The sequence below is a fragment of the Hirsutella rhossiliensis genome (assembly GCF_020360975.1).
Source record: "Hirsutella rhossiliensis strain HR02 chromosome Unknown scaffold00014, whole genome shotgun sequence".
NCBI classification, from domain to species: Eukaryota; Fungi; Ascomycota; class Sordariomycetes; order Hypocreales; family Ophiocordycipitaceae; genus Hirsutella; species Hirsutella rhossiliensis.
In genome coordinates this window covers 910,932-922,222 of record NW_025408680.1, presented here as the reverse complement: position 1 = coordinate 922,222, position 11,291 = coordinate 910,932, and the positions used below count along the sequence as shown (strand labels likewise).

Genomic DNA, 11,291 nt, shown 5'->3' with positions numbered 1-11,291 from the left:
TATACTCGTTTTCTAGCGTTTAGCAATAGCCTTATTACCGCGATTAACGTACTTATAACCCTTTAAATAGTATAGGTAAGCGTACGAAGGGGCGGCTATACTAGGCCTCTTTATAGCTATAATAAGAGCGAAGTGTTATGGAGTATATATACCGCCCCGGCGCCCGGGTGCGCTGGCGCGCCCTGGCGCATCCTTGATATGCGTGGTCAATTGACGAAGCTATCGCTTAGTTAATTTCCGTCTTCTTTTGCCCGCAAGCATACTTTTCGGCCTCTGCGTGGCAGAGGGGTCAGTAGCATGTCCACTGCTTTAGCCCACCCTCCGGCCAAGACCCTAACACGAAGCTATAGGCTCGTATAAGTATATTATAGGCAGCCCATGCCTCTTTAAACGATAAGAAAGTAGTATTTAAAAGAGATTCTATTTTTTTATATTATTACTCGTATATAGCCTCTAGGGCCATAGCGAGGCTAATAAGGGCCTAGGCCCCTATTAGCAGTCCCAACTAGCTATAGAGCCCGGGGGCTTATAACTAATAGAGAAAGGGTAGCTATAAAGATAAAGATAAAAGGAAAGGTTAGTCTAGTTCCTCCCGCGCGGTGTTTTTCCCCCTTATGGGCCCTAGGGCCCCTAGGTTACTCCTTTTCGAGCTCCTTAACTCGACTCGATATGCCAAAAACAGCAACAGCTTCCAAATATTTATAGTCTATAATTCAAGCTATGCATATATGTAGGGAAACCGCACCAACTACACAAACATCAAGACGGCGAAAGCTCAAAGTTCTCGTACATCGGCATCGTCATCTGGGCCGCGCGTGGGCTGACCCAGCTCACAACTCGCATGACCCTGCCACATTTCAACACGTTAAGCCTGTAGGAAAGACGCGGGTGTTTCAAAGGACCATCACAGTTGCTCAAATACCGCAACATGGTCCACCTCCATGCTCGCCCCCCGACCGCCAGCCGTCGCACCCGTGGGCGTCTTGATGCCGGCGATGGCATCGGGAAGCGCGCCGCCCACCGCGACGTTAAAGAGCAACATCTTCTTGTGGTCGACTAGCACGTCCCAAGCGCTCTCGTCGCGCACATCCGACTCGGTCAGGGTCCACTGCTGGGCGCCGTCGACGTACCAAGTCAGCGTCTCGTCTCGCCGCTCACGCCGTCGTCGATCAACCTCCCACGCGAAGGTGTGCCACTTTCCTCGCTCGAGGCGGTGCTCGGCAACGTTGCCGAGGCCGGAGAACTCGTTGCACGGTCCGCCCGGTGCTATGCCGCAGTGTGCCGCGCGCCGTACCCTGGCTTCGCCGTTGACAGACTCCATCATGTCTATCTCGCCGACGCGGGGCCAGTTCCAGTAGTTGCCGCGCAAGTCGGAGCCGAGCGCCCAGAACGCCGGCCAGATACCTTGCTGCCTCGGCCCGGGATCGCTGCCGAGCCGTATCCGGGCCTCGACGCGGATCCGGCGGCCGGCGGGGCAGCCAAAGTCCCACTGCGCCGTAGTCTCTATGCGGGAAGACGTCCACATTCCGTCGGCGAGGCGGATCGGGGTGATTTGCAGCGTTTGTCTGTCTGTGATGGCAATGTTGGACCGGTCGCTCGTGTACGTCTGAATCTCGCCCGTCCCCCAGCGCTGAGGGCCTCTGGGATACGACGTCCCGAGGTCGAGAGTCCATTTCGAGGCTGAAGGGAGAAAGCCGACCGGTTGGTCGGAAAAGTCGTCGAAGAAGAGGCAGCGGGAGAAGCCAGCAGGGATCGTCACTCCCCCAACATCTCGAGGCGAGTGGATCGTGTGATTAGTCGTTGGATAGGCGTCTGCGCCTCGTAGAATCACTAAACCTGCGAGCCAGTTGGAGAACAGCAGAAGTAGCAGCAGCATCCTGGTGGCCCGAGACAATGCTAGGCCTGAAATGAAACACGATGAGCGACGAGTTAGTAAAATGAGATGATCATCCAGCTACACAGATCATCCATGCTGATGAACAAGGGCAGCGTCAATCCATGGTTATAATACGGCATACGTGTGGTGGCATGAGTTTTGACTCTGAGTAGAAACGCGTGAGCACTTTCGAACGACTTCTATTCGGGACAATAACAACAAAGATCGCCCGCATTTCAGTGTCGCGGTCTCCTTTTTGTGGTGCAGAACCTCAGACCTTGACTGATTATAGCGCGAATCAGAGCCGGCCTTTTGAGACATTTGGGATTGGAATGATGGCACCGCGATGTTTTGAGAGTTGGGACATCCACAAGCGACAATGGGAGCACGCGCCCACTATGGCAGACTGAGAGAGCTTCACGACACCCCCTGAGCTCGCCTTCATGAAGGCTGATGCGGAGTCATAGTTCGTGGCTTCAATGCCTCTCTTGCCCTGCCAGCTTTGGTTGAACCTACCACAAACATTGCTTATACGTGACATTCGTACGTGACAGCAAAGCTGTATTCTAACATTGACTCTAACTAACCCGTCTGTAATGGTATTGTGAGATTTTGTGAACATCAAGTCCCCAGGCTTCTGCCCCCGGCCTCCAATATCGAGGCCCCCGAGGACCAGTGAATATGGGGCATTGAGCCAACTGCTTTGCTGTAGTGTTTGGGAAAGTTACATACTTTCCAGTGCTCCTGCAACTTGCTTCCATGCCCGTGATAGTAAGTCAGCAGCAAGCTACGGGTTTCTATCGTGGTCCTTGCCAGAAACAACGAACCAGTTTCCGACATCGACATTGTAACCCAAAGATTGGGATCAATAGTATACTATGGTTCCTTTCGAATTGCTCCGTATATTTCTTTCCTCGTCCTGATGCAAAACTACGGCGCTGGTGTCTGCGGCAAACATTTATCTCGGTTCTTGTTAGGTTTTTGAAAATCACGGGCACTACATTTGCCTCTCCGTACAGCAGTGCCGATTCTTCTTAGCCTCACTGTTTAGATTCCTGAATGCTACAGAGTAAACAAAGACTTGGATGCACCGAGCTAGTATTTGGGAAGTTGAGGACTTGAAAGGGTCCAAATAGGCATCGGCATCTCGTGGAGTTTGCCATTTGTAGTTACCAGCGACCAGGTTATACAGACCAGACTTGTCTGCACCTCCAGGGACACATTGCACGTTGTCTGAGCCCAACAACCTCCATTACATGAACCGTCTACGCGTCTCGGGACGACAAGGGAGCCAGGCCGTGCAAGTTGCAGTGTAACATAGATGCTGCCTTTTCGCCGTACTCTCTGCTATTATTGCACCTCCTGTTGCGCGGAAACAGAAACCGCATGTTTGAAAGTCAGCTAGAGTATTGTTCTTCCTTGCTTGGATTTATCGATCTAGAGATTCAGGCTGCAGCATGACCATGTCACGAGGATTTTCGGATCACGAAATAAGCAACCAGGAGATTGTAGTTTCGTCGCCTAGTTTCAGTATTTTGCGACGTATAATCTCAACACATGGGTTGCTATTCAGCCCATTGCCGAGATATGTGGCACAGGCCGTTAATAAGGCAGGTACTCTGTGTATAACTATAATCCAACTCGGTCTTCGTGTATTGTAGCAAGGCAATTGGCAAACACCAGCACGCTTACGGCGAAAAGGAAAGCCAAAAGATTGGAGCTTTATCAAGACTCGCTAGGGTCAGCACGGAGAGCATCAACAGCATCGGGTGATCGCCATATAGTCTTTTGTGATGCTCACGCAGCCTTCAGACGACATTTACATACCGTGCAGTACAGATGTACTGTCGACAGAAAGCCGGCCGTCTTTGCAATTAGCAACACAGCAGTTGACTCGGTGCCCTCAGATTACTCCCCATTCGAGCGGTTCAAGGACGAGTCTCGGTTTACCCATACAAAACAGCAGACTCCAAAGAGACCGAGGAAGACGAGTATACGATTGATGTGCTGCCGACTGACAGCAGCGTACGGGACACACGACGTTACTGGTACGCGCAGCGGTTCAAATGCCCTAGGCTTTCACGGATGGCCCGTGACTACATGACGGTGCAAGCCACGGCCAAGTTCGATGTATTATACAAAACGGAATCTGCCATGCCTTCCATGAAAGATGAAATTGAGTTATCATCTCACGAGACGCCTGCGGCAGCTCTCGCAACACCTGCTCACAGCGCGCGATCAGAAATACCCCATTAAGAACCGGAACATTAATACCTCTAGCACTGTTTCCCCGACCAATGTGGTCATAACGCTTAACGAATAATTGCTTAGCTATTTCTTCTACTTTATCATGTCAGGGTGGAAATAATCACGATTCTTGGTCGAGGATACATTGAATAGTTGAATGAACTATTGCGCCATGGCATAATACCATTGAGTCTACAAGTCAAGGCTACACAGCTGAGCAAGTAGATCTTGGCTGAAGCCCTAGTTGAGAGATCCGAGCCTTTTCGGCCGGTTAGGAGCAATTGACGTTCTTTACTTAAAGCCCCTGTGTTTTAGTGGAGAAATAAGATATATGGCCGCGTGGCCGCGGTCAAGTGTTCCAAATCACTTGTCTGTTTCATTCACTTACCACGTACGTACGTAGAAAGAATTAACAAGTGTTGTGTTCTTATCAAGGCTCAGTTTTACCATTCTTGCTCGGTTAGAAGTGTGATTTAGCGAGTAAAGCGCAGTAAATATAAGCCCCCGGCTGTTGGTTAGTAGAAACCCTCCCTTGCAATCTTGCTGCTTGCCACACCCGCAGCCGCCAGCCCATGCTCGGCAGCGTTTGCGAAATCGTCCGGGCCGCAGATGAAGACTTGGCGATCTTGGGCCTCCACGGCCGTCCAGTACTCGAACGGGATCCGGCATCGGTGCACCGTCACCGTGTAGCCGGCGGGTCTTGGCTGAGTCCCGCCGCGGCCCTGGCTAATGAACAGGTCCAGGTGAACTTTGACACGGCAGGCCGTGAGCCCCGTTTGCGCGGCGGTGAGCGACTCGTTGAGCAGCCCGAGCATGACGTCGGGTTCCCGCGTGGCGAGCGCCAGCACGACGTCGCCCTCTCCGCGCTGCGTCAGTGCCTTGAGCATGGCCAGGAAGGGCGTCACGCCAATGCCCCCCGCCACGAACAGCATCTTGGTTCCGGGAGGGGCCAGGCAAAAGTCGCCCGTGACCCCGACGACGTCGGCCACAACAGGGACTTGGAGCGGCACGAACCCGACCCCGGGCCCGGCGGCGGCGAGCTCCGGCAAGAGGCGGAAGAGGGCGCCTGTCACGATGCCGCCCTTGACCTCGCGCATTGTAAGTTCTAGCCATGCAGCTACGTCGTCAGTGTGGGCGCTCGACACTGTCCACGTGCGGACGCGGTCGTCGTTGATAGACCCCGGCGCCTGGTTCGCCATGTGCGCATAGCCTGGCGGCCCGATGAAGTCCATAAAGTCCAGCACCACGGCCTGGCCAGGGCGGATCTGCAGTCCTCGGGCGCCTCCCTCGACACGGAACCGGAACGTTGCAATGTCGCGCGCCCACGGGACGGCGCCGACCAGCCGCACCCGGCGGCCCTCGGCCCAGGTCCCGGAACCACCGGCCTCGGGCTCGTTGTACAAATACTTGACTCTAGGGCTGTATGGGCTGCGGCCGACGGCGGTGCCCGGTTTCTGGCGTACGGGCAGGGCGTCGCGCACAAAGACGTAGCCTGTCGTCTTGACGCACACGACACAGCCTTGGCGCGGCATCACATCGCGTGCGCCAGGGCCGACCAGCACCTCGGCGTCGCCGCTGAGGTAGAGCACGTCGCCGGCGGTAAAGGAGACAATGGTCAGCGCCGCCAGCCGGCTAGCCTCGATGTTGCCGAGGCTCGACATGAGGCGGTTGCCCGAGTATTCAGGGACGACGACGGAGCGCCCGTCAGTCGGGCTGACGCGGATGAAGCCGGGCAGCCCGCTCCGGGCGTTGATGCCCGCGTGCGACGGGTGCCACGCCGCCGCGGCTGCCGTCGCCCGGTAGACGGTTCCGACGAAGACGGTGTCGGCGCTCGTGATAAACCGCACCAGCTCGTCCGGCAGCCGAGCACCGGGATCCATCAGCGGCTGGCGGTACACGACGGCCGGATGCGCGTCTCGGTGCGGCACAAGCGTGCGCGTATTGATGTACTTGGGGCAGTTGCTATCCCCGACGATTAGCTGCAGAGGCAGTTGAGCAGCTCTTACACCGAACCTACCCCAGGGCCTCGGTCACCTCGAGGGCCAGCTCGTACTCGACATCGGTCCGCCGCGTCACCCCGCGGATCGCCCCAGCAAACTTGTTGCGCCGCCTCGTTGGGAACTCGATGCCAAGGCCGGCCGTGAGGAACCTTTCGTGCGGGGCCGTCTGCCGGCCCTTGGCATCGAGCCAGGCCCGGACCGTGTCGAGGAGCGGGTCTCCGTCCCAGAGCTGCGCCGTGACGGTGAGCAAGTTGGCGTCGGGGCTTCCGACGAAGCCAATCTCGCCCCCCGGGCCGGCGACCAGGGAGGCCCAGGGCCGGCCGGAGTCGTCGACGGTCGTCATGGGGATAAAGGGCAGGTTGCCTGTGTGGAAGACGCGGTGCTGCTCGCGCATGGCAGTCTCGACGATGCTCCACGCCTGGCGCACCGCGTCGGCGTAGCCAAGCTTCTGCTGCACTGCAACCTCGCCCGGATGCCAGCCATGTCGGACAGTGGCCATTGTCGGGTTGGTCTTGTTTTCTAGGGATACTTTTTACCTGGCGGCCGCGTATATTTCCTGGGCCCGTCTAAGAGCATGTGGATGACTTTCTGTATGGCAAGCCAAAGAGGTGCCGCCTAGGATTGAGGACCAGACAACTGGCGTCGCATATAATATATACTGTCAGCTGGGCAGCCACGAGGTTTCATCGAGGTGTATGTAGTTGATATACAGAGTACGGTCTCCTCTTGGCCCCCGCCGCTACCGGGAGTGAATGATTCCAAATAGCTGCACACTTCATGCGCCACTCGGCTAAGGCGGAGCCGAATCGACATCCTCTCCAGAGACTAGAGAGAGCGCCGTAGTAACTTACGTGGGAGTCCGGCAAAAAGCTTCCACGCGCGGTATAAATGAACCCTCTCTCTCCACCCGGCACTGCATGTCTGTTGCTTCTCACTCTTTGCTCGCCCTCTTGGAACCAAGACGAGAAATAGCCTCCAACCTAGAAGAGCCCCCAACACGCACCCTTTGATACCATGGCCACCACCACGTCCAAGCCCGTCCTGCACTACCTCGACATCGGCAGCCTCGGCCGCGGCGAAGTCGTGCGGTTCGCTTGCGCCCGCACCTGTCCCCTCTCACGACTAGTAGACCGGAAGCTAACAATAACGGCGCGCCAGCCTCTTCCTAGTAGACGCCGGCATCGAGTTTCAAGACAAGCGCTACGCCTTTGACGATACATGGAGCTCAACAAGCGCCGACCTCGAGAGCAAGGGAGTCTCGCGAACCGGTCTCGTCCCTGTGCTCGAGTACAACGGCGTCTACCTGTCCCAGGTCTGCCCCTCTTCGCGGCATTGCTAGTTTTGTAGGCTAACTCAGTTATGCGTGTTGCCAGCATATGCCCATGCTCCGCTTTCTTGCCCGCGAACTCGGTAGCTACGATGGCGAGTCGAGCGCTGATAAATACCTCGTCGATACTGTCGCGGACATATACATCGACTGGCGGGTAGGAACGAATTCTTTCATGTCCATCAACCGTGTCATGGGCAGCCGTAGTGCTGAATACTTTATGCAGGCCGAATGGGTCAGCAATCTCAAGACTGTTACGGACCAGTATAAGAACAAGGTCGCACCCGAGTATTATAACCTCGTCGCCAAGTATTACAAAGAGCGAGACGGCCCTTTCCTTCTCGGTAATAAAATCACGTATGCAGACTTTGCCATCTATCAGTCTATCGACAATGATGAAAAGATCGGGACTCTTCCGGTATGTACATCTGCAGGGCCTGGGACCACCAGGCACCCGATTACTTCCATCCCCAGCTGACATTAGTCTTTTCCAATCACGGAGGGAAATCTGCCGGACTCAATCTTGGCCTTGAAGAAGGCCATGGAGGCTCGGCCAAAGGTGGCTGCGTACTTGGGATCCGGCCGCAAAATCACGACCTAGTTGGAGGATTTGAGTAGCCAGGAGGACCACAGGGTTGGTACCATTCTGCCAACGAGCGACCTGCCTCTATGTATCGGTAAAATGCAAGGTCAACTGTCATTGTCGACGAGGCGTAAGTTGCTATGGCTACCTTAAATGCTTAATTCATTGTTGGGCTCATCTTTAACCCTTTCTTTCTCAAAGACCTCCAGGTACTGCTTCGCTTACGTGCCGTGGAAAGATTGGATTATTTGGATATCAGGGTTGGCTCTTAAGGAGCACCACGAGGTCCTTGCTTGCATCCAGTCACTCAATCAAAGTTTCGTGGTGCGGACTCGGCCCCTGTCCGCCCCCAGTCATTATGGCGTTTGTTTCTAGAAGAGGGCTTCTTCGGCCTGAATTTCTACTAGTTGAGTCTTTCGTAAAGATGGACCGATGTCACTTGGTCATCGCTGACTGTCGATGCGCTGGTCGTACATTCAAGATGGGCGTCACAATAAATCAGCCGAAGCCCCAGGCGCAAGTAGCATTCACGTGCTACGTGACATGTCGCATGATGATTTCAACACAAACTGCTAATCATTGGAGAGCCCCATATGACGACCAAAAGCTATTTTGTACTTTCCATGGCTGTCCCGGGAACGTTACGTTGGTTGGTAAATGGATGTATACAATCGAGCCCTTCGCGTATTATACTGAAGTTCCCCTCGTTAGAACGCTTACTTTATTGGTAACGCTGTAAGGTGCCGGTATTGCGATATTCATGTTCCGTCGAAGGAGAGAAGGGAATCGCTACTATATCGCTCCGAAGAAGGGGGCTTATAAGAGTCTAACTCTTAACTAGGTATCGCGATATTGATTAAGCAAAGCTAAGCTAGAGGCCGACGAGGGCGTAATGTTCTCCCTGCCTAGCAGCTGCGGGCACTCGCGTGAGTGGCAAGAAGCCTTGTTCAGCTAGATTTCCCTAGAGATGCCCATCAAAAGTCCAATGTTTGAACGTCGTGTGCGAACTGGGCCACCAAAGATCAAGTTGAGTGGGTGTTATGAAGCTCGGATAGGCAACACCTCAGGAGCGTCTTTATAAGTGGAACGCTAGTTGGCATCAGAAATCACGAGGCCTTGGGCTTGGAAGTTCTCCACGAACGGATATGACCACAGAAGCCTTGGATAGCGCTGGAATGAGCGAGTCAATTTCATGCCCCTCTCACTCTCCTCCTCCAAGGTCCTAACACTACAGCGTTGATTGCTGGGAACCCCAAGCCTCCACCGACATGCTTATCGAGGTAGATATGCGTAGTGTCCCTTACGGCGTAGCGCCGTCATTTGTCTCGCTGTGCGAACATATCCTAAAGGTTTTACAGAGGAAGCTTATCTCTTTTTCCCTCTTTTTTTCGTTATCTCTGTCCTTTTGTGCATAATACTCCTCAACGGCGGTTCGATTCGGGTTAGCCTTGTAGGCGATAAATTCGCCAGGAGAGCATCCGCCAACCAGAGAAGAGATATTCGATACGGCATTTGGACCGTGGCCGATAGCAACGAGATGCGAACCACAATCCGCACTATCGGCAAGGTAGATTTTGCGGTCATCAAAGTCGAATACCGCATAAGCACCTTGGAGAAAAATGGATCCCAGTGTTGGTGCTAATGATTTGTCAGTCCGAAATCAAAATTGATAGAAGAAAGAATAGGAGCTATACTGACTGTTCACGTCTGAGCCAGTAACTGGTACCCAGCACCTCTCTTCAGCCTCAATAACGAAGGTTTTGAGCGGGATCTTGATTATGGCGCTGCCGAACACAAAATTGACAGTGATATTTTTGGTCTTCGCAGAGCATGAAACCGAGTGCGGCCGCCGGTCCACAGACTTAATCTCGCCAGTAATGCTGTATAAAAGCGTCGTAGCAAGGGCAGGGGGAAGCTTGATGGGTTTATGGCCGGAGTCGATCGAGAAATTAACGCCTCTAGGTGACGTTTGTTCGTCTATAACGCTTATTTCTGAGCCATTTTCCGTAGTGACAAAAAGTCGATTCATCACCACTCGATGGCTGTAGGTTCTCATTAGTAATAATAGTGATGGAGATATAGGATTCAATACTCACAAAAAGAAACTGTTTGGATCATCTGCGTCAAATTTCTTTTCATAGTCCTGGCCACTCGGAACAATAGGAACGCCCTGAAGAGCTCCGGAAAACCTATTAGTATCAACACCGCCCAGTGTCATGAATCCACTACTTCTATCGTAGGACCCATAATTAAGGCTAAAAAGCTTCCGTTGGATACTACCCCGGGTCAGCAGACTATCCAGAATATCAGATCCATCTCCCGTCAAGGTCATGCCTAGAACCCCTACTGCGGGCATATCGGAGATATCAGACGGTAAAGCCATGCCTATTTTTACTTGGCCCAGAGCTATGATTGTTGATGGCTTAAGTCAGTGAATTGCCTCAAGGCATAGGTATCTCGCAGCACTGCCCTTGGACACCTTCTCTATGTCTCAGCGGATGAGGTTTTACTTACAATCGCCAAGTGACATTTCGTCTTTATATCCGTCCCAATCGACCGATCCAGTGATATAAACCAGTCCTTCCCTTTTGTCTAGATCCATTTTAGTGGTGCTTTTACTGAGATCGAATAAGGTACTAGTGGAGGACTCGAGACGATCTCCAATTGGGACCCATAAACGATTCGAACCCAGATCAAGCTCAACCAGGACCTTCTGTGGGGGTGTGCCGATCAGGACCTCTATAACGTAGCCTATCTCATTGAGTGTCTCAGGCTTCCAAGGTGTAATGCCGACCTGAACTTGACGCTTGTCTATCGTGTTCGCCGATGTAGTGTTGCCCGTGTCTGGCAGAGTGATGGCCACGATGGGGAGCTGAAAGATCCCGGGATGGGAGCCATTGGGCTCATTTTCAAGCGGCTGAGCTGCCACTGCAGCCCGAGCTGCGAGCGGTAGTGCTAGGGATAGGAAGAAGTTCGAGTGGGAAAACATCGTTGTAAATTGTACTCCGTCGTGGTCCAGATGGCGAGGAAGGAAACGACGTGAAGCAACTGCTTCAGTGGTTATATATACAGATATATATACATATACTGAGTCGCGAGTTGTCGAAATTTTATGCCGTCCCTGCAAACTATCCATGCTCTTAGAGTGGGGGGTCGCACGTATCAAGGCTGTGCAATGAGGGACATAACGACCTTCGTGATCCGTGGGATGCAAACTTCGCTAATTGGTAACTTATGCTTTAACATTATGCACCACGA

The 11,291-nt window shown here is 53.4% G+C and overlaps 4 protein-coding genes across 4 annotated transcripts; 1 reads left to right on the top strand and 3 right to left on the bottom strand.

Moving 5' to 3' along the window:
* Window positions 1–904: 904 nt before the first annotated feature.
* Window positions 905–1,876, bottom strand: HRG_09998 (glycosyl hydrolases family 16 domain-containing protein; the record flags this gene model as incomplete). The annotated part of the gene is made up of 1 exon (XM_044868469.1): window positions 905–1,876. One exon carries the CDS (start codon window positions 1,874–1,876, stop codon window positions 905–907), a length of 972 nt encoding a protein of 323 aa, XP_044716466.1.
* A 2,762-nt stretch (window positions 1,877–4,638) lies between these two features.
* Window positions 4,639–6,622, bottom strand: HRG_09997 (oxidoreductase NAD-binding domain-containing protein; the record flags this gene model as incomplete). Its single annotated transcript, XM_044868468.1, has 2 exons — window positions 4,639–6,085; window positions 6,141–6,622. The coding sequence occupies 2 exons, from the start codon at window positions 6,620–6,622 to the stop codon at window positions 4,639–4,641; spliced, it is 1,929 nt and encodes a 642-aa protein (XP_044716465.1).
* A 515-nt stretch (window positions 6,623–7,137) lies between these two features.
* HRG_09996 (glutathione S-transferase) lies at window positions 7,138–8,051 on the top strand (the record flags this gene model as incomplete). Its single annotated transcript, XM_044868467.1, has 5 exons — window positions 7,138–7,211; window positions 7,282–7,435; window positions 7,497–7,607; window positions 7,677–7,868; window positions 7,953–8,051. The coding sequence occupies 5 exons, from the start codon at window positions 7,138–7,140 to the stop codon at window positions 8,049–8,051; spliced, it is 630 nt and encodes a 209-aa protein (XP_044716464.1).
* Window positions 8,052–10,424: 2,373 nt separating this feature from the next.
* Window positions 10,425–11,022, bottom strand: HRG_09995 (uncharacterized protein; the record flags this gene model as incomplete). Its single annotated transcript, XM_044868466.1, has 2 exons — window positions 10,425–10,439; window positions 10,744–11,022. 2 exons carry the CDS (start codon window positions 11,020–11,022, stop codon window positions 10,425–10,427), a joined length of 294 nt encoding a protein of 97 aa, XP_044716463.1.
* Between the last annotated feature and the right edge of the window lie 269 nt (window positions 11,023–11,291).